This window comes from Chenopodium quinoa, unplaced genomic scaffold (assembly GCF_001683475.1).
Source record: "Chenopodium quinoa cultivar QQ74 unplaced genomic scaffold, ASM168347v1, whole genome shotgun sequence".
In the NCBI taxonomy this organism is placed as follows: domain Eukaryota; kingdom Viridiplantae; phylum Streptophyta; class Magnoliopsida; order Caryophyllales; family Amaranthaceae; genus Chenopodium; species Chenopodium quinoa.
Genome location: NW_018742461.1, coordinates 2,362,932 through 2,389,406, shown reverse-complemented (window position 1 = coordinate 2,389,406; position 26,475 = coordinate 2,362,932). Strand labels below are relative to the sequence as shown.

At 38.0% G+C, this 26,475-nt stretch overlaps 5 protein-coding genes and 1 pseudogene across 5 annotated transcripts; 4 read left to right on the top strand and 2 right to left on the bottom strand.

The window, feature by feature from the left end:
- Window positions 1–563: 563 nt before the first annotated feature.
- On the top strand, window positions 564–1,289 carry LOC110718955. The gene has a single exon (XM_021897893.1). The coding sequence runs from the start codon at window positions 564–566 to the stop codon at window positions 1,287–1,289; it is 726 nt and encodes a 241-aa protein (XP_021753585.1).
- Window positions 1,290–5,825: 4,536 nt separating this feature from the next.
- Window positions 5,826–6,578, top strand: LOC110718696 (protein MAINTENANCE OF MERISTEMS-like). The gene is made up of 2 exons (XM_021897583.1): window positions 5,826–6,337; window positions 6,418–6,578. Exons 1-2 carry the CDS (start codon window positions 6,101–6,103, stop codon window positions 6,535–6,537), a joined length of 357 nt encoding a protein of 118 aa, XP_021753275.1. The 5' UTR covers window positions 5,826–6,100; the 3' UTR covers window positions 6,538–6,578.
- An 11-nt stretch (window positions 6,579–6,589) lies between these two features.
- On the top strand, window positions 6,590–7,350 carry LOC110718698. The gene is made up of 2 exons (XM_021897586.1): window positions 6,590–6,843; window positions 6,927–7,350. Exons 1-2 carry the CDS (start codon window positions 6,637–6,639, stop codon window positions 7,065–7,067), a joined length of 348 nt encoding a protein of 115 aa, XP_021753278.1. The 5' UTR covers window positions 6,590–6,636; the 3' UTR covers window positions 7,068–7,350.
- Window positions 7,351–11,888: 4,538 nt separating this feature from the next.
- LOC110718684 lies at window positions 11,889–17,491 on the top strand (annotated as a pseudogene).
- A 294-nt stretch (window positions 17,492–17,785) lies between these two features.
- LOC110718691 (putative disease resistance protein RGA4) lies at window positions 17,786–19,441 on the bottom strand. The gene is made up of 2 exons (XM_021897579.1): window positions 18,587–19,441; window positions 17,786–18,243 (listed from the first exon to the last, which is right to left on the bottom strand). Exon 1 carries the CDS (start codon window positions 19,421–19,423, stop codon window positions 18,638–18,640), a length of 786 nt encoding a protein of 261 aa, XP_021753271.1. The 5' UTR covers window positions 19,424–19,441; the 3' UTR covers window positions 17,786–18,243; window positions 18,587–18,637.
- On the bottom strand, window positions 17,786–21,427 carry LOC110718692 (putative disease resistance protein RGA3; the record flags this gene model as incomplete). Its single annotated transcript, XM_021897580.1, has 1 exon — window positions 17,786–21,427. A coding segment is annotated over one exon (1,293 nt), but the record flags the coding sequence as incomplete, so codon positions are not given.
- Between the last annotated feature and the right edge of the window lie 5,048 nt (window positions 21,428–26,475).

Genomic DNA, 26,475 nt, shown 5'->3' with positions numbered 1-26,475 from the left:
AACAAAACTTGTTAATCAATTTGAGAAACAAGGAATTACCCTATATTTAACCGCCTACAGTTAAGTAAGTAAGTATAATATTGCAACTCAATAATTATAATTACCCGAGTTTGATTGATTTGGGTGCGCTATTTGAAACAATATAAAATAAAAAATCACACATTAGCCGTAGTCCTAAACGACATTCCTAGCTATTTTCTCTATCTCTATCTTTTTTTTTTGAAAACACACTATCTCTATCTTATTACACTCATCTTATTAGCCGATTATCTTTATTTTTTTTACAGCTAATTTTGGAAATATATTTTTTGTTTTTGTAGCTATGAATTGAATTAGGATTGGATATACAAAATAAGAGAGATATACAAAATCTATATAGAATTCCAACTAATGATATTTGGAAATATATAATAGACATAATTTAGGAAATTCCTTGTGTATAAAGAAAAGTTCTTTTTTAAGGGTTTGTTTTGAGCATTTTCTATACATATACAGGTTAGATACACTTGAAATTATCTTTATTCCTGAAAACTGAAAACCCACAAAAAATAACCACCCAAACCATGAATTCCTCCTTATTGTATTCAAGGTCAATATCTGGATATGAAGTGTTATCTTGGGCAGTTGATGATGAGTCTACTTCAACCTCAACCTCAAACTCGAACGACTTCTTTACAATCCATATATGTTATAATGATAGCCGCAGCCCTAACGGAGAAAAAATTGTTACGCATGTGTTAGATAGAAATACTGATTTCGAAGATGAGCTTACAGAATTGGAAGTTAAGGAGTGGCTTGGAGAACTTTACGAGGATGAATATGCTGATGAGTGTGTTTATGAAGCGATAGAACAAAGTTGTGAGGAACTTCTTCAAGATGTTGTAGCTAAAACACGTACTTCTCTTGCATTGACTGTTAGAATAGTCAAGGTGGCCGAGGCTATGGATATGGATATTGAGGAAGTTGGTAATAACAATAATAATTTCGAGGAAGATATGAACAAGGATTATAATATAGATGAAGAACTTAGGATGGAAGTGAAGAGTTTCCTACGGACAAAGGGGATCTTTAGGCCTATGATTAATGAAAAAGAATTGAGGGGTTGCTCGATTTGCTTGGAGGAGTTTGATAAGTCTAATGATGATTGTGAACAAGAAGGCGCGTTTCTTCCTTGCTCTCATGTTTTTCATGGAGAGTGTTTGGTGTTTTGGATTCTTGAGGGGAAGAATACTTGTCCATTGTGCCGATATAAGTTTATGCCTTGTTATTTGATCTTTGATGAAAATTAAGTTGTATTATTATGCCTCCTTGTGTTAGTTGTTATAAGGGTGGTACTATTGAGGTATAAAAGAAAACGTTCCCATTTATTACTGAATATATGTTCGTTGTAATCTATCTACTATTTTTTTTTAACCATGTTTAAGGATTTTACAACTTTTTGACAATAATTATAAATTCATCAATGATATGGTTATAATTAAGACGTATATATAAAACTAATTGTATGAAACTTGACATTTGATTGTGATCTTTAGTTGATATTATAGCTTTGGATGCGATTGTGAAAGTATTGATGCTCTAGTTTAGTAATAAACGTAAACAATTAATTTGAGACTATCGGAACTCAGAGTACATACTTTCAATCTAAGATACATCAACCATTAGACTACCAAAAGTTGATTTACATTTACATCATCAGTCCAATTGTTCCTACCTGTAACAAGCTTTGCATAATGAAGGAAACCATATACGTAGTACATTGAGATAAAGAGAGGCAAAAAAAAAGGAGAATCTTATTAATACGTACGTTCTTCGTGTAGGAGGTAAGATTGATGATTCTTTTTTAAATTCAAAGGTAAGAATATCAATTAAGTACAATATGACCCTAGGGAGGGACTTTCTGAAAGGAGCTGTAGCATATACAGAAATAAGTAAGACTACTTGGTAATAAGAAAGCTGCTACAATAAGTAAAACAGATGCTGCACAACCAAATTAAATCCCAATCAACAGGACACTTTCTCTTTGAGATGTAGTGTACAAAATCTAAGCATTATTTTTTCTAGTCTTATTAAATAATAGAATTGAATTATCACACTCAACAACTATCAGTTGATCACTACATGTTCGGAGAATTGAAGCTTATAGAAATCAAAACGTACTTCAATATTTTGAACATAGATGAATAGTCACAGCTCAATGTTGAAACTTGAAAGCAATGTTAAGTGTCAGAGGTGAAATCTTAGTGAGAGTCCTTTTTTTGCAAAAACCAAGCATGCCGTCATCATCGACCTCGTCTTCAGAGAAAAACAACCTGACATGAAAAACATCAGAGAGAAATTCCATCTCAAGGTAAAAATTGACGGCGTATTGGTGATGGTATTAGTTGTCGTATGAGCAAGTGTTTAAGAATTATTTTAGGATATTATTGTATTCACTAAATATGGAAAGTAAGTAAGGAGATCAAATTATTTAAAACTTCATGATATCACATGAGATATTAATCAAATATCAATATGCTAAATTCACATTATAGAGATGATTTTTCGCTTCATCATTAGTTAGAGTTCACAAGCAATCATCTCCCATGAAAGGACATTTCATCCCAAGATTCCCAACATTTCCTTAAAAATATGATATAGACCACGAATACGATGATGAATATAAGATGAATGTGTATAGAACACATCCTAAGTATGTGAATCACATACGCACACAAGTTTGTATTTGTATGCACTGTAAGTACTCCTAAATATATAGCACAAGTGAAGTTTAGTTGAATTTATTTTACAAGTGGTTATTTATCTATGGCTTTAACAAAAAAAATGTATTACTAACATCCAATGTTCAAAACCTCGTCTTGTTTCTTAAAGCTAGTCACATTTGTTGTTAGTATACATGTCAAAGAAGGATTATAAAGGGTATGAAATTTTCCTACCGCGATTTTCTTTTATTTTAATTTATCCCTATTAGTGTGCCTATACGATTTTTGATATGCTGTCCCCACTTATCTCTCCCTATTATTTCATGTCAGAAAAACATCCAAACATTTTCCCACTTATATACACCGAAGTCTATAACACTTGAAAATATGAAGTGTTTTGTATAGAGCAATATAAGATGATAGACCAATAAAAGAGTATAAAAGTGAGTAATTATAACCTCGTGCGGGTAGCCAAAACCCGAAAGCATAACCGACTCAAATCAAAGGAAAAGACGGGACAATGGGTCTTGGAATTGTGCTAAGAGACTCGGATGGGCAGATTTTAGTGTGTGCAGCAAAGAGGATGCGGGCAATTTCCCATGAGCATGCTAAGGCTCTTGCAGTGAGGCATGGATTACACGTTGCAAAGAAATTGGGTACCAAAATGTGGCATGGGAGAGTGATGCATCGACTATGGTGACTGCAATCAAGATACAACAACGGTTTTTCTCCCATTTTCATTGTCTATGTTGATGTGAATTTAAATAGTTTATCTTTTGTAAATCTTTCTATTAATCATGATAAACGACCTTGTAATACCATATTTCACTTTGTGACAAGGTGCGAGGTAGTAACTCAGTGTATGTTTGTATTGATATTGTCCCTTAAAATCAAAGACGGATCCAGGGGGTGGCCCGCCCATGCATGATCCAAAAATAAGTATAATACATTTAAGCTGCACCCAAATACATTGAAGATAATTTGGTTGAGTTGGTAGCACAATTGTCCATTTAATTATTGGGATTAGAGATCGAAACTATAGATTGCTCAATGTATCTTTATTCTTATATTCCTAATTCTTTGCTATAGCAATCTAAAATTGAACTTATGAATATGATATAGAAATTTGGCCCGTTCCATATTACATTTCTAGATGTGAACTGCTAAACATCGCCCGCAAATCTCCACATAAAGCCCACAAATTAAAAGTGAAATGACTCTTTTGCCCTCGAACTAAAATTATATTCTCTCTACTTTAGTAAAAAACACACTCTCATCTTCTCTTAACTTTGTAGTCTCACTTTCTCTCTCTAAAATATTTTTTAAAAATGTCGAGGCGGCAAGGCAAGGAAGTGGCGGCACCGGTGGCCGGAGCAAGGGGGTTTGGAGGAGGAAAGGTATGTTTTTTTTTTTTGTTAATTTTTTTATAAAAAAAAAAAAAAAAAAAAAAAAAACCGGAAAAGGTGGCGGCCCGGCGGCGACTGGTGGCTGGACGGCGGCGACTGGGCGGCGGCGTTTGGCCCAGACGCCTCCACCACGGTTCCGGAGCCAGTCCCAGACGCTAATGCCACGGTGATGGCGCCTGGGCAGGGCGCCGGTGCCACGGTGACGGCGTCCACGTCAGACGCCAACACCGTGGCACCGGCGTCCTGCCCAGGCGCCACCACCGTGGCTCTGGCGTCTGGGACAGGCGCCGGAACCCTAATTTTTTTTTTTTTCATTTTCTTTTATTTTTTTTTTGAATTATTTTTTCAAATTTTTTTTTTGCTTTTTTTTGTTTTTGTTTTTCCGTTTTATTTTTTAATTTTTTTTTTTACTTTGTTTTTTCCAATTTGTTTTTTTTGGGTAATTTTTTTTTTTGCTTTGTTTTTTCCAATTTTTTATTTATTTATTTATTAGGTTATTAATTTTTTTATTTTTAGGTTGTTAATATTTTGTAATGTTTTTAATTTATTTTCCATCATATGTATATTGTTTTATTTATTTATTTTAATTACTTTTTTTATGTTTATATTACATGTTTATATTGCATATTACATGTTTTGTTATTTTTTTGTATGTTTATATTGCGTGTTTTGTTATTTATTTTTAATTACTTTTTGCATGTTTATATTGCGTCATTTGTATGTTTATATTGCATGTTTTTTATTTAATTTTGTTTTTTCGATATTGTGTACTTTTCTTTTTGTTGTTGATACTTTTGAAAATAGATTATTAATATAAATAATAATAATAACAATTGCTATTATTTATCGTTATCTAAATTGTGTTAGGCATCGTATTTTCGTTCTGGGGCTGGGAAGAGTATGGACATTATGAGAAGTACGATCAACTCAATGGAGAGCTCGGGGCCCAGACACGTTAGATCCCGTGGTATTTCGGCCTCGGCTCGTAGAGAACGGGTGCACTATTCTGAGGATGATGAAGATGATGATGGTGATGAGGAGGAGGAGGAGGAGGAGGAGGAGGAGGAGGAGGAGGAGGATGCAGATGAGGATGTGGACGATCAGAGTGGACCATATGATGATTACGGTCCATTCAGTCAGAGGCTTGATGATGTGTATGAGACGCGTAGGGTAGACGTGCGTAAGGGTAGAGATGGTAGATTTGTTAGTAGATCTGGCACATCATCTGCGTCCACTATGTCTGCGGTTAGCAGAAAACGGTCGAGGGCCGTTAATGATTCTTGGGTGGTGAGGGGCGAGGTGGCTGGGGGACCTATAGACGGGAGTGTGATTCCTAGCTTTCTAGGACACATCGCTACCCGTATTTGGGAGGACCAAGAGCGGGCTTTGGATAGCGGCATTTTGAAATGCCAAACCCGGGAGAGGACTTGTAACTTCTTGTGTAGTTGGGCTGAGGCTTGGCCGGAGGAGAGCGAGATGGTCGGCCGATTGAGGGGCACTAGAGTGAGCCACCTTCCTGCCACCATGCATGAGAGGATTGACTCGACGCTGATCACGGCTTTCGTTGAGCGATGGCAGCCGGACACGAACTCTTTCCACCTTCCGTTCGGTGAGATGACGATCATGTTGCATGACGTCGAGGCCATCCTTGGGATTCCCGTAGAGGGAAACCGAGCATCTGTTGTCACAGATGCGGATCAGGCAGATATACTGGCGGAGCTGTTGGCGGTGGATAGGGCTGCGCTGTACACAGCGGCACTTGGTGTGTGGGATCACGGCGGTGTTAAGATCGCAGCAGTTTTGCAGCGATGTTTGCACCCCACTTCACGTAGGACGCAGGACACACAACTGGCTGCATATGTTTTTCTTCTTCTCGGGTGTACCTTGTTTCCGGATAAGAGCGGAAACAAGCTCAGGCCACGCGACATAGTTGACGCGTGTGAGCCCGACAGAGTAGGCCAGTTTTCTTGGGGGTCGGCTACATTAGCGTACATGTATCGCCAGTTAGGATTCTCGAGCCGGGCTGATGCGGCAGGTATCACTGGATGTATGACGTTGTTACAGACGTGGATATACGAGTATTTCCCGGCGTTTCGACCACACCGCGACCCGGTTCCTATTGGGGATGGCCAGCCACGTGCCTGTGCGTGGAGTCCGCGTGTCGAGAAGAAGTCCATTGACCGCCTGCGATCGATACGGTTATTGCTTGACAGGATGTCCCCATTAGAGGTAAAGTGTTTAAATTATTTCTACTTTTATAGTTTGATGTGTTTATTGTATGAATCTTACTAATTTTAAAAAATGTGCAGGTGAACTGGATGCCTTTCGGCCAGAACCCTAGTAATAGGGTACCCAGGACCCTCTACACGGGACTGATTCAGTATCGTGAGATCGTAGAGGCGTACATGCCGCAGCGCTGTCTTCGCTAGCTTGGATATGTCCAAGTTGTTCCTCCTCCACCAGCATGGCTCAGTAAGGCCATCCGATCTGCGTCGTCGAAGGAGTACGTCGTCCAATGGCCGGCAAGCATGATTGGCACGTGGGAGCAGTTTCCGATGGTTGCCCGCATATGGATTGAGCAGCTGCAGCGGCCGCCAACTGGGGTGGCTGCCATGTGTGACCAGCACTACATGGAGTGGTACAACCGGCACTCGCACCCGAGGTTGATCAGAGACGTCCACCACGGCGACGACGTCGATGATGATGATGTGCCACCGCCCACTGCCGTGGATGCGGTACGTCTCATAAAACATTTGTAGTTGTGTTTTTTTTCATATAATACGTCGTTATTGAATTTTATGTGTTTTGTTATGTGTAGTGGATGGGAAAGATGACGCAGTTGGGACACAGACTTTTTGAGGAGAGGGACAACATGACGACTGCAACAGGCAGAGCTGTTATTGATGAACTGGAACGGGCCCTTGAGCAGTGGCAGTGGGCGTCACAGAGAGATTATTGATATGTCGGCAGTGCATTTATATAACATTTTCCTAGTTGTTTGTAAAAGTTAACATTATCTATTCTTATAATTATTATTTTAAGTTCTTAGAATTTGACATTATATTTTTAGTTTTTATAATTTTTATTTTAAGTTGTAATTAGTGGGCATACGAAAATTAAATACAAGTTCACATATAAATGGGAAAACTAAATACGAAAATTAGAATCCGAAAATTAAATAAATGGGAAAAACATAGCAATAACAATAGAAGGTCACATAGAAAAGGCAACTAGATTGTTCCACCTGTACACTTGTAGATGTTTGCAACGGCGAAGAGATCAAGTGGCGTGTCGAACCAATGATTTTGACCGCAAGGTCCTCCTCCCCACCGGATACGCTGCAGAGACCTATCCAAGTCCTGTCCGTACACGCGACGATAAACAGCTCGGTTTGAGGCGATTTCACTGTACATCAACTGACGCACTAAACCGTAGTTGTCTTCACCCATCTGAAACACATCAGCCACAACCCGAAATCCGCAGTTACCATCTGCAACCACATCATTTCACCCGTCCAGGAACGGCATCATGATGTTAGGGATCCTGTCTTTATATGGAAAATGTTCAATGTCCATTCTACCTGCTGCACACATCAAAAAACACAGTTAACAAGTCAGCAGAAAACTAAACAAACACTCTAAAAAGTAAATTAAACTAAAGTACCGTACCAGTGCCGGGCATATTCACCGACGAAGAAGTTTGACTACCACTTGATGACGATGTACGACCACGGCCACGACCACGACCACGACCACGAATGTACTCAAACGCACTCCTTTCCCGCCGTGGTTGTCGGCCCCGTGGTCGCTCGACCCCCTCAGGTTCCTCATGATCCAAGCACGACGAGTTGAACATGTCATGAAGTACGTGGGTAGCACTACGAATGATTGAAGGGTGGCTGGAGGACACTTGGTCAAACATCGAACGAAACTGCTCCAACTCCTCCTGTTCACGGTTGACTGTCTGTGAAACAGCATGCTCTCCGATAACGAGCGTCCGCCAGAATGGATGAACCTGATCAACATGTAACGACGCCCTATCTTGCGTAATTACGCGGTGAATGGTGCATGCACAAGGTAGTCCATGAGTCACCGATATAGCACATCCGCACCGAATAGCCACTTCATCACCCAACTCCCTCATCCTGGTGTGCTCGCTCAGAATCAACCCCAAGCAGTAGTGTGACACACGACCATGGAGAATCTTAAATATGAAATGGCTATACATCGTGCCATGTCGCCGTCTGGAGTCCTCGAGAGAGTTCTTGATGCCGTTCCTCTGAGTATCAATAGCCTTGTTTATTCTCTCGAACAGTGTATCCAGAGCAGAGGTGGAAGAATCAATCCAATCCTTCAGAGCTCTATGAGCGCTCTCAACTCTACATGTAGTAGTGTTTCCAAAATGAAGAACTTGGTTTGTCCAATATTTGACAAACTTTTCCCTCTGAGGCACCCACTGCTGCATCACATAGTCTACGATTGTCGGGCACCATTGGTATGCATCCTTGAAGTTATCCAAGGCTCGGTCGTACTCTGCCTCCGTGGTAGCTTGCAGGATCTTCCGCCACTTACCATTTACCAATCTCTCTGCTGAATCTAAGTTCTTGTTGAAAAGGTTGTAGGCTTTGACTTTCACGCAGTTGTTGATGTGCCATGTGCACAGTAAATGGCTCGACTCCGGAAACAGCTCCGCTATAGGGGCAAAGAGACCTCCCTCACAATCGCTGACAATGGCCGATGGCTGAACATTTGGGCCGATGTAATTTCTCAACTTCTCCAACACCCAACGGTAACTCGCAACCGTCTCATCCTTCATAACTGCATAACCAATCAAAAAGTTCTGGTTCGTTGGAGTCATCCCAACCATCTCAACCAGTGGAAACTTATACTTGTTTGTCTTGTACGTTGAATCGATCAGAATCACAGATGGCCAAGACGAAATCATATCAGCACAATCAGGATGCACAAGGAACAAATGAGTCACCTCCGATGTGTCTTCATCAGTTCCAAACCAGTACAGGTAACCACATGCTTGTGCCTGGTGTAGAAGCTGCTGTATAGGGTTCCTTCCCTCTGACCGTTCAAACCTCAATTTCTGTCTGACGTTGTAGATGTGTCTTCGGTTTGGCTGGTCTTCAGGAAATTTCTCCAACAGAGATGCTAATATTTTAGCAGGCTTCACTTGAGCATCACTCATTTCTTTTACAACTAGTTTCGCAGCAGGACTTAGGCCACTTAACTGTCGATGACCCACTTCATATGCGATCATCTCATGGTTGTGATACCCCCATTTACCGTAACTCTTCACTTCCCAACCGTCACCCCTTTGCTGTTGTCGAACCTTTACTCTGAACTGACACCTACAACCTTTCCGCTTTGTATCAAACCGAATCGCTTGACTGAAATCTCGTTCCTCCCTTTTGCGATAACGGTCGCATCTCAAAATGCGATCCATTCTACCATCCCGTTGAGATTTATGAGTTGCTACTACTAAACAAAAACCTGATCTAATTGCAACATGTTTCGCCCAATCAACCGCTTGTTGAGCATCTTCGAACAGACCATCGTGTACAAAAATCCCACTATAATCATTTCCGTCTCCACCATAATCCTGCAACAATAACATATAAATATAATCACATAAGACTAGATTAAATTAATACATTTGACACAACATTAGCACAAAAGCAAAAACAATAATAAAATATAAACAACAAACAAAGAAATAAAAAACATAAACAAAAAGTATTCAAAAAAAAAAAAAACAAAAACAAAACACAAAAATAAAAAATATAAACAAAACTTTAGATTAAATAAAAAAAAAAAACCAAAAAAATAAAAACAAAAAAAAAAACATAAACATAAAAAACATAGCGATCAAAAACACAAAAATCAAACACAAAATTTTACATTACATTTTAAAACAATTAAAAACAAAACAAAAAAAACCAAAAAAAAAGGAAAAAAATTGTAACACAAAAAAAAAAAAAAATAAACAAATTTTAAATTAAATTAAAAAAAAAAAAAAAAAAAAAAAAAAAAAAAATCAGTGGCGCCTAGCCAGGACGCCGCCACCGTGGCGATGGCGCCTGGCCAGGACGCCGCTTCCATGGTGGCGGCGTCTTGGCCAGACGCCAAGGCCACGGTGGCGGCATCCTGGCCAGGCGCCATATCCACGGAGGCGGCGTCCTGGCTAGACGCCACCGCTACGGTGGCGGCGTCCCGGCAGGACGCCAGCCGCCAATTCGTGGTTTTAGATGGCTTCGTACCTCGTTTTCCGGCGTCGACGGCGTCTCTCCGGTGCATCTAGCCGACGTTGAGGGCTCTTCGGTGTCACTCGGCGATCCAGTCCTGCTCCACATTTTTGGTGAGTGAAAAATTATCGTTTTCGGTAAAAATTAAAACAAGGGCAAGAATGTCAAAATTTTTAAAAAATGTGGGCTTTATGTAGAAAAACGCGGGCGATGTTTAACAAGTCCGTCCTTGCTTAAAATAATTTCACGGGACATTCATTTTTATTGTCTATGATGATATGAAGTTAAATAGTATGTATTTTGTTAATCTCTCTTTGTTCAAAAAAAAAAAAATCTCTCTATTAATCATGTTAAACGGGCTTGTAATACATAGCTCACTTCGTGACAAGGTGCGAGACAGTAACTCAGTGTGTGTTTGTATTGGTATTGTCCTTAAAAATAAGGAAAAATTCATGGGAATAATCCCACCTTTGAGGCGTTTCTTTTAAATAATCCCACCTTTGGGATATTTTTAAATAATCCCACCTTTATACCCAATCCGCTCAAAATGGTCACGGGTGACTTGTAACCGGTTAAAGAGGTAAGTTTTTTTAATAAGTTTATTTTACACGTGTCAAAATCAAATTGTAATAAAAATAAATAAAAAATAAGAAAACCAAGCAAGCTTCCCCTTCCCCCACCGCCCCTCCCTCGTCGGAATGCCGCGTCTCCCCTAACCTTGGCGTCGCCGTTTTTCCCCTCCCCAAAACCCCCCTCCCATTCCCCACGCAACCACCAAAATCGCAGCCAAAAAACCAAAAACCACCAAGGATATCGCAGCCAAAACCCCAAAAACCACCAAGGAAAATGGAATTTTTAGGGGTGGGGGAAAATGGCAACACCACCGTTCTCTTTCTCCCCTCACGGCCACCGCCCTTTTTATATGCTCAAATTTTCCGATTTTCGTTAAGAACTCTAAAAAAATTCAATTAGGTGCTTTTTGTTTGGTTAGGACACTCTTGTAATTCATTGCACCAAATGAATATACGTTGGATTATGAGCATTTTGATACAAATTTCATGCATTTTGGTGAGGAAATGATTAGGTTTTCATTATGCCATGAACTCCATACGTTAGCTTCAATGGAGTTTTCTCCATTGTTGTCTTCTTTAAGCTTAAAAATGTTCATGCCTACTTGTTCTTTTTCCCGAGCACCTAGAAAACCACCGCTACCACGCTGAAAAACGCGGGGAAGGACAGAGGTGGGGTTGTGGAGGAAGGAGGGGAAGGGGAGGGAGGCCGGCGGCAGGGGGCTGGCCTGGGATGGTGGCTAGGCTGGCTCCCCGGTGGCTGACTGTTTTTTTTTTTTGTTATTTTCTTTTTTAACAATCACATGCAACCACGTGTCATGTAACTTGTTATAACAGGTTACATGACCGATTGGGACCATTAAAAAAATCGAGGAGTAAAATTGAAATTATTTAAAAATATCCCAAAGATGGGATTATTTATAAAAAAAAGCCCCAAATATGGAATTATTAAATTTTTCCCAAAAAAAAATTTCACTACAGGGACATTAAAACATAGAGGTTGTGCAAGTGTGCATCTATAATTCTATAGTTTTGGTCATAGCGTATCCATAGTTATTGTTGACTTGTATCCCCTGCAGCTATCTGAAACTTAAGCAAAGTTCACTCAAAACTCCATTAAAATGGAATCAAGAACAAAACCCATCTTCTTCCTCTTCTCAATTCTCTATTTTCTCTCTCTTCTCTTCATCTCAATCACAGCAACCCAAAACCCATCTTCATCAATCATTTCCAGATTCCAAGATTACCTTCGAATTAACACTGCTCAACCAAACCCCAATTACTATGAAGCTGCTGATTTTATTCTATCTCAAGCTAATTCTTTATCCCTTGAATCTCAGACTATTGAATTTGTCGAAAATAAACCCTTAATTTTGCTCAAATGGTCTGGAAAAAACCCTAATTTGCCCTCAGTTATCCTTAATTCTCACACTGATGTTGTTCCGGTTGAATCCCAGAAATGAACTTATGAGTTATGACCCTTTTGATGCTCATATCGATTCTCAGGGCAATATTATGCCAGAGGTTCTCAGGTAATTATTTCAATCTAATTTTTAGAAAATTATTTTTATTGCAAATGAAGAAAAACTATATACGAAGTAGTACTATTATTGGGTATTTTGTGGAGATGAACTTTGTATAATTCATACTTTATACTCCACAGTGACTATGGTTTTATCAATTTTGACTCTTTGCTTTCCTTGCTGACATGATTTTAATATTACCTTTGTCCGGATATAGTTGTCGCATTACTAGTTCAAATTATACTATCCGACGTGATTATTAATTCTGGTTGGAAGAAGTATAATGGCTTGAAATTGAGGGTGGTGGAGTTGATCATAAAGAAGGGATTGTGTATTTGATATAGGAAGAGGTGGGTAGTAGAGAAAGTACTGTATTTTGCAATGAAAATCTGTTTATTGTAATAGAATTGAAATTTGCCAAGTCCAAGATGATGTATCTTGTTTTTTAGTCATTCTTTTATGGCTATGAATTGTGATGAAATACTTGCAAGCCGAATAGTTGTGAAGTCAAAAATTTTGTCCTTTGATTAATAATGGTTATACTGCATGTAGAATTTGTTGTAAGGTAACAATAACCTGCTGCATATCTGTATATCTGTATTGGCAATTGAATATCGCCTCTTTAAGTCTTTATAATCATAGGGTAAAGCTGTGTACATGTCACTCCTTAAACTTGTTAAGGATGGGAGCTTATGAAGGTGCATAGGTATTGTTGTTGTATACTCTGTAGATGGCTGATTATCTTGCGTGGGACTTTTGTTGGCTGTGTAGGATATGAAATGTGTGGGTTAACAGTATTTGGAAGCTATTCGGAAGCTGAAGGATTCTGGGTTTGAGCCCACTCGTACCATTTATTTGACCTTTGTGCCGGATGAAGAGATTGGAGGGCATGATGGGGTGGAAAAATTGGCTGAGTCTGATTTATATAAAAAAATGAATGTGGCCTTTGTTCTGGATGAGGGACTTGCATCACCAGGAGAGAAGTACCGGGCATTTTATGCAGAGAGATCACCGATGTGGACTGTGGTCAAGGCTACAGGAGCTCCTGGACTTGACGCTAAGTTGTATGATAATACAGCAATGGAGAATTTGTTAGAGTATTGAGATCATAAGAAGATTTCGAGCGTCGCAATTTGATATGGTAAAGTCTGGCTTGAAAGCTGAAGGAGAAGTGGTTTCGGTGAATATGGCGTTTCTGAAAGCTGGCACTCAAACTCCAACTGTAAGTCTCTGCCCTGATTTTCTCCAGGCTTTATGTACTGTAGTCAGTAGTAGAAGCAGCTTCCATGTTGCATATTTCGTTCTGCTCTCGAGTCCTGTTGTCCTCTTATCTTCTTTCTTCATTTCTTAAAGCTTTGGATTGAGCAAAGAAACGTGTGGTAGAAACTATTAGTGCCAATCTAGGAAAATGTTAAAAGTAGACATAAAGTTACATAATCTGTTTGAAAACAAATAGGTGACTTTCTCCACCATGTTGGAATCATGCCTGTTAGCTCATAGTGAGACTTTCAGTTATGTACCAATTGTACACAGCAAAGGTTGCCTTTTCATCCCAGTTATCAATTTGCTTGTTGAATCATGCTTGTTCCAGGACCTGATTTCTGGTGAAGGTCAGGGAGATAGGACAGATAATGGTTAATTATCAATATGGTACTTGATAGTAGGATGAGTGATGATGATGTCTTATGCCTTAGTTTAAGTTCTAACATGGAGATTTTTTTTCTTTAAGGGTTTTTTCATGAACTTGCAACCTTCTGAAGCTGAAGCAGGTTTGAAACTCGGGTTCCACCAACAGCTGATCAAGAAGCCCTTGTAAGGCGTATCGCTGAGGAGTGGGCTCCTGCTTCACGTAACATGACATTTGAGGTTAAAATTTCTTGTCTAAAGGACTCTTCTATCAGTTTACGTGATAATCATATAATATTCCCAACCTAGTGCCCCTTCCCCTCCCAATTCCTTGAAGAATTATATGTGATGTGTATTTTATGTTTATTAGTTTGACAAAATCTCATTAATATTCCCAACAATTTGATGACTAGTCACTTAGATAGCCATGAGTCGTGAGCTATGATTAATAAATGCCTGCGGGGATGGTGACTTTGGGTTCTTCCTCTACGCAGTCTTCATCGAAGGAAGTTGGAGGAAAAATGAGATTTTCTTTGATGATTGCAAATGCTTGTTCTAGTTTATCCATCCTTTTGGTTCTTAGAATGCTTACACTCAACAATCATAGCATGGGAAGAGATGAAATTCAATATTTGTCCTCTAGATTATTCTTCCTAATTTCAAACTCCCCTGAATGTAGTGTATTAAGGACATACAAATGGAAAAATTCACACTTCTCAACAATTCTAGATTTAGAATCCATTGAGAGTAAATCAAATGACCGAATTAGATTTCCTAAGTTGCCCAACTTATACTGTAGATGCTACAGTTGTATTAGGGTTCTCTAGCCAATCGTAGATTCGATAATTGAAGTAGATTTGAATCACTACAGTGAATCTGACCAACTAAATATGCTGTTGTTAATTGACTGTACCAAACTTAATAAAAATTTCCAAAATGCTGTTCCTTTCAGCATTTCTATGGCTTAGACTGTGATTTCAAAGTGCAGAGACAAATTTGCCTAATGTTAGTAAAATTACTATATATATTCTGATGAAAAGGTACTCAAAAGTTTGACTTGCTTCTTCCTCAAAAAATTATGCCATGCTCAACCTACAATTATGTACGTTTATTATCTTGTATGATATTTTACATGCTTAAAATTTTATGTAGTAGTACTTGTTAATTATATGGCTACTTGCAGAACATTTTCTACAGAATCTACTGCTGTTATCTGTTAGCTGAATAAAGTAATGCCATGTGCTATTGTGTTTATATTACTAATGATGTCTATTATCATTTTCTCTTTTCCAAACAAGGCCAAGGATATGGAAGATGAAATAGTGTAATTATCTGATTTTATCTTCCTTATGCCAGTTGACTAATATATGTCATATGTGTAGTATGGGCAGTTTAAGCAGAAGCAATCTGTGCTTGACAACTTCGGTAACCCAGCTGTCACTGCTCTGACAATTCGAACCCCTGGTGGGCCCTTTTAGAAGAGGCTGTTCGCAGTGCTGGTGGAGAGCTTGAAAAGCCAGAAAATTTCCCTGCTTCTACAGATTGTCGTTACTTTAGGCGACAAGGTCTACCTGCTATAGGTTTCTCTCCTATGCAAATACTCCAATTCTACTACATGACCACAATGAGGTACAGAATATTCTTGCCTTGATTCTTATTCTCTTCCTTGCATTGCATGGACCTAATCTACTTTTGTCTAGTTGTACTCGTACTTCCTATTACATAGCATGTCAGAATTGATCTGTTGCAAGAACTACACTCACTGACAGCTGTGTATAAAGTTTTCTCCTTGACATATGACTGATATACTCCATTTCAAAATAACAATTACACTCCCTTTAGCCGTTCTGTAATATATGACTCATTATTTTATTACCCCCGTTTTCTTTATCGTTTCTTACTGCATTCCACTATACTGGGACTTTGGATGTTACAATTTTCAGTTTCCAATAATTGCTCTTTCCTTCTTATCCTCCTAGGATGCTGCTTGAAAAATGGCTACATTGGGTGAATTTAGTTTTATGTGTAAGAGGTTTAAATTCTCATGATACTTTGTTCTGAGCTTCTCCTCTTTAATTCTCTTATAATCTTATTATGGGCGCGGTCTGTTTGACATCTGTATGTATTTGAGTGGGAAGGGTGACAAACTATCTCCATCTCATAATCTGGTACTCTGGTTTTTAGGGGGTTAGTGCTGGAGGGGCTTCTATACTCAAAAGAATTAGATCCAACTGCCACCACGCACTCTCTACATAGCTCAATCGGGAAGGAAAATGGTCACTATATTTGAACCCTGGCTGTGGCCGGGATGGAATTAATCTTACCAACTTATAATTCTAGTGTTCTCATTGATGGAATATACTTCATTATCTCTTTTTGTTGAAGGTCCTGTGAGCAGTAAGCCAGTGGGTGGGTTTATAGGATTCACTTATGCCAATACAATACAAATACAAGAGGGAGTTGATTTTTACACTCCAAAATTGATTTTTACTCCCTCACACACACAATTATGGGAAATCATATCCTATAAGAGGAGTATACAGACATGGGTTCTAGCGTATCCACTAGTTTAGGAATAATGAGTTACACCTTATAGTAAAATGTAAGATGACATATTTCTGGTGCACCCAGTAGATATCAGACACTAGAAAAGCAGTTAAAGTTTTAACATTTCGAACGTTCTCAATGTGCTAGGCTGCTAGGATAAAAACTCACCAATTCTTGCCTTTCTTTCAATCTGTTGGGTTCTGTTTTGGAATCCAAGGCTGGCTTATCAGTTGCGTTTAGCAATCATGAATCCTACTAACTTCTAGGAGTATGTCTTATGGTCTCCTTTACAAGCAAAAGGAATACTCGATATTTCTGACACATTTTCCTTGTTGTAGTTTTTAAATGAAGCTGAGTATCTAAAAGGAGTCGACATATATGTGTCTATTATCAAAGCTTATGCATCTTATGCTGAGCATGCTGAAGCTAAAGGTTCCGTCTCCAAAGAAGACCCAAGACTCTGCATCACAATTCTTTGGAGGATTGCACTCTTCCAATTTCAAGTACTTCCTATTACGTAGCATGTCAGAATGATCTGTTGCTGAAACAGTCAGGTGTTTTGTTTGCCTGGTGACGACTTCAATTGATTCAGCTTCATCTGTGTAAATTTGGAACTGCCATACTTCATTTTTTAGGTTTCACAAACTTACCGGTTTATTGATGTTATTAGCACAGCCAAAGTGCAGAACTGAACTCACTGACAGCTGTGTATAAAGTTTTCTCCTTTCCATATGACTGATATGAGTACTCCATTTCGAAATAATGATTACGCTCCCTTTAGCCGTTCTGTAATATATGACCCATATTACTTTATTACCCCTATTTTCTGTATCGTTTCTTACTGCATTCCACTATTATACTGGGACTTTGGATGTTATAATTTTCAGCTTCCAATAATTGCTCTTTCCTTCTTGACTTCTTATCCTCCTAGTCTGCAGCTTGAAAATGGCTACATTGGGTGGATTTAGTTTGTTCTGAGCAAGCAACATCATCAGCCCCCCCTGTAATACTTTTTGTTAAAATGGTTGTTCGATGACTTCGATCTCTACTCTTGAAAGTGAGAACATTGTTAACTCAAAACGATACTCATACAAGATTTTTGATGAACTAATGACCAAACCTTTCGTGACAAAATGTATGTAACATTGCAACACAAGTATTTTAGGAAATAATCTCACTATTATATAAACTCACAGTTTTTCATTCAATGATACTCTACTCTGTTAAGGAGAAAATTGAGGTACAAACGATACTTTATGCTACATTGCCGTGCTTATATGTCTAAAAGAGTCATCTGTATATTTTTCTTTCAGAATACATTATTTAAAATCAACATGCACAGCAGAGGCGCAGACTATGAAGTATTTACATGATCCCAAGTCCTTGAAAGATAGTTTTTCAAATTCAGTCTCTCAAAACAAGTCTTGCAGTCTTCCACGTTGAATCTTCACAGCAGCAACCTTCTATGCAGCTTCCAGAAGACCGACCGTAGCTACATCGTAAATCTTAATCAACATCCCACAGATGAAATGGGCGCTTGCCGTTGGTTTGTAATAGTCAGAGAGACTTGAGAATTGGTTGACTCCTCCACATCAAGTTCATCCTATGAACAAGTACCTGGACATTATAGAATTATAAGAGGGTTCATAGGCAAGTCAATTGTCAGGCAAAGGACAAACAAGCCAAAATATATTAAGATTGTACACCATCCACTCAGAAATAAAATCTTCTAAAAATCAAGAATACAAATAATCAAAACACCTTTTAATTTGAAACTGAAAGTTCGATCTCAACTTCATCCAACAAGAATAACAATTTTACTTAAGCTTTGACCTGCAATTAATTACTAGTACACTATATAAGTAGTATATTCTGCACAAGCATACAAGCATAGATGGATCAATGGAAAACAACACGTAGTGCTTCAAAACTAAACAGAAAAGTGACTCAGAATTCTAACCTGAAGGTTGAGGACCCCGATGATCAGAGCTATATATTACTCAGATTGACACTATCGATATATTATTATGTTGGGGATGTGTTGAATCTTGGGCCAGTCTTCCCCATCTGGTTCTTCGCATCTTTCTTCTAGTTCTGGACATCCATGAATTATCTGAAGTTTCTGAAGGGAGGTGAGGTTCCGGATTGATTCAGGGAGTGACTTTATGGCCTTGCAATCACGAATATACAGGGAACGGAGACAGTGTTGAAGGGATTTCCATGGCATGCCATCGTCATCGACCTCGTCTTCAGAGAAGCTAAGTTGATCATTGAATGCAAACACTAATGACTCCAAGGCAGTGAGATGCTCCAACCCCCCTCTTCCAAGTCTCCTCAAATTTGAGCAACTAAAAATTTGAAGGCTTCTTATGTAAGAAGCGTATTTGTATTTCCGGAATACATCCCCATATTCTGATAAACTCTCCACCTTATTCCCGCATATGTTGAGTTTATTGACTGGAGAGTTTATTAAGTTGGGAAGACCCACGTCATCTATAAGCAGCTCCCTTAATATGACGTCACCTTGTGAATTTCCAAAACAGTCAACCTCATTCAAGCCCAAATCTTCGAGGCTTCCACAGGAAGGAAACGAAGTTAACTTAGGGCAATAACTGATTTCCAATTTGGAAAGACGGGAAAATGTGAAGCTACTCCTCAAGATACGCTCATCATCATCCTCCTCCCTCCACCATCCTTTCATACTTGTAAGATCATTAATACTAAGAGACTCAAGGGAGGGGAAGAATGCCGTTACATCTTCTCCGTCATTGGCATTGTTGCTGCTTGTATTCTCCATATATTCCAGCTTGTGTAGTGAATCAAGTCTTAGTGATTTCAGATTACGCAGTTTACTCAACGATGGTATCTGCTCCAAATTGTAACAGTAAGAAAGCCTGATCTCGACAAGAAGTGGGAGGGAGAGTGCCCAGTTATCCAGTGCTCTACCCCACCTTGGAATTGTCGTACCACAACCTGAATATCTTGAGATTTGAAGGTGGCTCTAGCTTTTCCATCACATCTTCCCATTCTAAACATCCATCAGCATTGTCACGAAAACTTATATGAACCTGAGTGAGATATTTCAAACCCTTCAAATACTCTTCTCCTCCATCATTCTTGTAAAATTCGCCGATTTGGATCACTATGCCACCTTTCAAGTTGGTCAGGGGTATAAGGTCTTTGAGCTCTCCCATACAATGCTCCTCTGTTGAAACTCTCTTTTCCATACCCACCACAAACCATGGTAGCACCCTAAGATTAGTCAACTTACCCATGCCTGATGGCATACTAGTTAACTTATCACACCAACTTAAATCAAAGTGCCTAAGATTAGTCAATTTATCCATGCTGGAAGGCAAACTACTCAGCTCTGTACAATCACTTATATCCAAGTACCTAAGACTTATCAATTTATCCATGCCTGAAGGCATACCACTCAAGTCAAAACAACTTCTTAAATCCAAGTACCTAAGTTTTACCAATTTGCTAAAATCTTTTGGCAACTCCCTCAAACCCAGGCAATTTTTAAAACTAAAGTCTGCAGATTATGTAGTCTAGTAATAGAATCAGAGAGTGCCTGTAACCGAAGATTCTCAGACAAGTTAAGATACCTTAAATGCAGTAGCTTACCAATTGAATCAGGCAACCGTACTATACCCGCATTCCGCAAAACCAACACCCTTACACACATCCAACTGTCTATCTGTGCATCCACCGGATCACCCAACACGCGATGAACACCCCTATAAATCAACGAACGTATCTTACTCTTCAATGAGTAACTTTGTGAAAAAGTACCACCAGCAGAATACACATGACGAACTTTATCTCCCAATTTGTTTGTATTAGAACTCACTACACCAATTTCCTCCCTCCCCACTTCTAGAGCAACATCATGCATCAAGTCATGCATTTTCACGTACTCAATGTCACCATATCTATCATTCTCTACATCCTGAAAGAAACATCTGCGTACCAAAATCAGGAAATGCTCCTCTGCTGCATCTTCTATGCTTTGATCTCTGTCCAGCGACGCAATGTAGCCTTGTGCTATCCAAAGGCTAATCAACTCCTCCCTCTTGAATCTATAATCTTTGGGAAACAGTGCACAATAGCTAAAACAATTCTTCAAAGAGGGTATAAGGTTGTGGTAACTAAGCTTTAGTATGGACATAATTTCATTATCACCATTTCCAATTCCAGCTAATCCGCTGTGCTCAAATGTCTGCCACTTATCCACAGGCTGCCCAAATAGAAGGCTTCCTACCACCTTTATGGCCAATGGGATGTTAAAGCATTTTTCAACAATCTTCTTCCCAATATCAACCAAATCAGGATGACTTGCGTGCTGGTGTTCCCCTTCATCAAATGCTACAGACTCGAACAAGAGCCACGAATTCTCTTCAGATAAACCTTGCAGCTTGTGCGTATGTTTTTCTCCAATAATCTTTGCAGTAATCTCCGCTCGTGTAGTCACCACAATTCGACTACCCTCTTGACCCAGCGTTAAGAACTCACGCAGCCCACGCCATTTCTCACAATCTTCATTCCATACATCATCAAGAACAAGCAAGTACTTCTTTCCTCTTAACTGCTCTTGAAATTGGTTTTGCACCAATTCCAGTGAGGAGGTATCATCAGGCCTTTTACCAGAAACTAACTCTAGAATCTTACAAAGAATGACCTTGACATCAAACGACACTCCATCTTGATCAGATACACAAACCCACAGCCTTAACTTGGGATCCACAAACTCTGCTTGAACCCTTTCATCGTTATACACAAGCTGGGCAAGAGCAGTTTAACCCAAACCTCCAACTCCCACAATAGTCACAAAGCGGAAACTTTCACGAATATCATTGGGACCAAACAGCATATCAATGACAATCTGTTTATCTTTCTCCCTCCCTATAATTTTATGTGCATTCACGTAGGAACAAGTTTCCTCCCTCCTTCTACAAATAGGCTTATAGTCAACACTAAGCCCAAATTTGTGATGGTTACTGACAATAGTATCCAACTGCTCCTTAATATCAAGTTATTTTTGTTCTGGTTTTGGATGTGCTTTTGGATGTCAATGAATTGACATAAGAACCGAAGCAAGCAAAAACAAAGACAAGAATTTCTAAACAAATATCTAATTCATGCGGTATAATTTGAATTTTTTTGATTTTATAATTGATTTCAATAGTAGTAGTCTTTGTTCGATCCCAAATATCTCTTTTTTAAGCCAATAAAAGTAACCCAATTCATCCCGCACATATAACCCAATTAATATGACATTATAACCACAATTGCAGGGAAAAAAGCAAAAAAATTGTACCTTAATTGAATGAACAGAAGGCTAAGATTCTCTGTAGCTTTTCTGACCCACCCCTCCGATTTCAGCGCAGCCGACTACACCGCCGTCAATGAGGTTGTCGTCGTGTTTGAGGGGATTGAGGAATGTTCTTTGTTACATCTATAAAAAAAAGAAAAAAAAAAGGAAAAAGAAAAAATTGTATCTTGTTCATTAACAGCGTTTGGGTTGACCAACAATGTCCACTAATTCAGTCATATAAGGAGCTGCTTGAAAATGTCCATGATGCTGGTGTTAAGAGTGTTGATTTGTTATACAATGTCCATGAAACCCCGACGTTGGTCTCTCCATAAGGTGCACTACAAAATGACTGGCGTTCACTACGAATCTTTCGATCTACTGGACTCTTGCTTCTACCTTTGCTCCTGCCCCTGCTCCTGTCCCCGTCTGAACTCATTCTCACAACCTTCCTTCTGAACGTAACTACCTGCCCCCAGTGTATACAAATGCCAAAACAAAAACACCCCCACGAGCTGCAACTTTCTCCCTGTCCATATCATACAGCACACCCAATGCCACATCTATAAGATGCAATAAAACTCCTCTACTTTCTCCATTACAAGAAAAAAAAAAAATTAACAAAACAAGCCATCTACCAACTGTGTATCACATTATTTAACATTAAAGTAATCCTTGCACCACCAGTTCTTTACCTCTTTACCATGAGTCCACCTTCTTTATTGAGATTTCATCAACTACAAAGGCGGACTATGATATAGGGTAAACAAAAGCAACATTACACAAACACAATCATACAAATAGGCACACTAAAGTATAAGAAGTTTTTACTTTTGTCAGACTGATCACTTGAGTATGCAAAACTCCAATTAAATCCTACCATCATGCACAAGTATCGTGCCCAAACATAGAACAAAACATTACAAGTAGGATCCCTTTGGATAATATACTTCAACATAGCCCACATAACAATACAAATTCATCTTCTTATCTCAACTGCAATGACATTAAAGCTATACAAATTATAAATCCACTATTATCAAAATCATTTATGGGACAATTAAGAGTTGATAATAAGACCAACAGCCAAATATCATACTCAAAGAAAGTTTAAGCATATAATTATGCTAAAAGCAACACCATGCATGTTAACCATGTAATGTTGTAAGGTATATGAACCACTTATGAGTGCTAGAAACAAGACATTATTAATTGACAATTCAACCACAATATCAACCCCTCAACACATAAAGTTCGAAAGAACAACAACGTAGGATGAAAAGTCACAAACAAAACCTTGAAACCAGAATGCACAGATAATAAATACCTTAATCATGTTAAAGTTCACATATAAGCCATTATTTTATTGTGGTTTTCGCTTATAAGATGGGTAACCCCGAACCCATTCGATATATAAGCAACAACCCATTCCATTACTCAAACTCTTAATTTCACAAGCTCCAAAACAACTCAACAACAACAAGTGACTCAAATCTACTCAATTTCATTTTTCCACAAAATCCAACATAACACTTTTGACGTTTTAATCTGTCAAATTCGACCAAAAAAAAAAAGAAAAATTAGCATTAATTTAGGTTTATCTACCACATAAATCACAATATAACTGTGTAGTTTGTATGATTGTTTGTATGATCGATACATACTGTGCAAATGAATATTCTAAGATTTTATTAACAAAGTGGATGGTTGAGACAGTTTTGTTGAGGTCTTCGAGTTCAGATTTGTATCCCCACATTTCACAAATCTCTTTGATGATCGCAGACCCAATAACTTCAATGAGGTTTCCAACAACAGTGATTCCGAGGTCTTCCATTAGGGATTTGAAAGAGATGAGAAAGAAGAGATGGGAAGATTTAGAAGGAAGCTGTAATTTGAATAAGGAATAATTATTGAGTAGTGTTGAATGAATAAGGAGTATGTACTTCACCACTACCAAACATATATAATCAGCTCCACTTGTTTACTGCTGGGGCTCACTTCGTTATTGGACGGTGTAAATTGACATGTGAATATTAAGTGTGTGGAGTAGAAATTAGCAGCTTCCTGTTGCTTTCCATCAAATGAACTGGAACCACATCAACTTATGCAATTATTGAATCATACAATCAATTCAAAGGAGTAAATTGTAAGGTTATTCGCATATGTTTGAATATTCAACTTTATTTCTTTTACTTTGTCCTTTTTTTCTTCTTATATTCGAAGTAGCACTTTTATCATAACTAGTTGTGGACCCGGTTCCTTAAGTTATCGGTATTAATTAGAGTGTAATTATGAAATAATTATTTGATGTATTTGTAATTATACATTAGTTATAAGTAATTAATTTTAGAAATCTTACATCTTGTTTAAAGCACATAGCTAATATGCCTTTATTCCGAATATTGCATTGGTATGTATAAATCAATTTTTAAACTAATGTGTACATTGGTATATATAAAGTAATGTGTACATCGCTATTTATTTTTGTAGACTTTGCCATTGGATTTTGTTCTTGAGGGTTTTCCTATTGATAATATGTTTATACCAATTTGAGTTTGCTATTGTGGCTGGATTTGGAATGGTTTAGTGGAAAGAATATTTATTCATAGGAATGTTGTGTGTGGTCGAAGAATTAATGGATTTTTTTATATTAAATAATAATATTTATTTTTATAATACTAATTAGTTACGTTCAACATATTTTTGTTTTTTAAAATATATTTTGTACAATATATGTTGGGTAACCGGATATCCAACCTGTTCCAATTCCAAATACTTGGTGAATTTTCCCTCTCTTGGTAACCTAACCAAGAAATCGACAATAAAAATAAAGATAACATCAACAAGTAACAGAGACTTGAGACCAAATACTTGATACATAAAAGATTAAAGAAAAAAAATGATGGATAAGGCCCGATTCTAGCTAGAAAAAATTCAATTTCCATATGTGATTTTTTTTAAAGGGTCTCTTTCTCTCTCACTATATCCTTATCCTATGAAAATTCCTCAATTTTGTTTTCTAAGCTAATTGCCTTGATTTTCATAAATGATCTTTCTTAAGTGATTTCTCTATTTTGACAGTGATCTTTCTTTTGTTAAGTGACCTTTCTTCATTCTTAAATGATCTTTCTTTATAAATGATCTTTCTTGAGTGATCTATCTTTATTATTGACCTTTCTTTCATTTTGAGTGGTCTTTCTTCTTCGGTGGTCTTTCTTGAGTGATCTTTCTTTCTTCTTGAGTGTTCTTTATTAAGTGATCTCTCTATTTCTCTCTTTAGCATAGTAATTTTTTTCCTAAGCTATTTATCAGATTTTCTTAAGTAATCTTTTTTAAGTGGTACATCTCATTTTGTTAAGCGATGTTTTTTAAGTGGTCTCTCTCAAATGATTTTTGTTAAGCGATCTCTCTCTCTCTAGTGGTCTTTTTCGAACATGGTCTCTCTTTCTCTCAAGTGATATTTAATAAGAAATTTGCTTAAGTGGTCCAACATTTTAATAAGCCTTTTCCTAAGCTATTTGTTCTTCTCTCTCTCTCATTTAAATAATTCTATTCCTAAACTAATAGTGTTTTCCTAAGCTAATTGCCCTATTTTATATTTTTTATGTGATATTTCTTAATTGGTCTATCTTTAAAGTCAATCGGCCCGATATTTCTTAAGTGGTCTCTCTTTTTCTTTCTTAAGCTAATTGTCATGATTTTCTCAATTAATCTTTCTTATGCGATCTCTCTCTTTCTCTTAAGCTAATTGCCCTGATTTTCTTAAGCAATATTTCTTAATTGTTCTCCCACTCTCCCTTCCTCCCAAGGTAACAGACATAATTTTTTAAAAGTTATCTTTTTTAGTGCTATCTCTCTCCTAAGCTAACTGCCCTGGTTTTCTTAAATGCTCTATCTCTATGTCTCTCCTAAGCTAATTGCCCTAAGTTTCTTAAGGTAGTTGCCCTGGTTTCTTAAGTAATATTTCGATCTTAAGTGATCTCTCTGTAACATTATAGTAAACCTTTTTTCTAAGCTAATTGTATTTTCATAAATTAATTGCCTTAATTTTCTTAAATGGTCTCTCGATCTCTCTTTCTCTATAGCATATAGTAACTTTTTTTTTCCTAAGCTAATTTTTTTTTATATTCTTAAGTGGTGTCTCTCTTTTTGTTAAGTTATATTTCTTACTTTCTTTCTTGAATGATCTCTCTCAATGTTGTGTTTGGATAAAGAAATAGGAAAGAAAATAAGGAGAGGGAGGTGAAGGGAAGAAAAAGTAGAGGTGATCAACATCGGCTCGGCCCGCTAGCTCGACCAGAAAATGGGGCGAATTTGGACAAGCCTAGAAACGCTTTTTAAGTTAAAAACTCAAACCGGCCTAGAAATGCCTGTTTTGGCCCGACAAGCCCGCTGCTTTTGGGCAGATTTGGCACAAGATATGATCTTAAGGCCCGACCTGACTCGATTTTTTGATAACCTCTAAAAGAAAGGGAGGGAGGGGGGGGGGGGAATGATAGTGGATAAAAAAAAAAGGATTTGAAATATGGTGA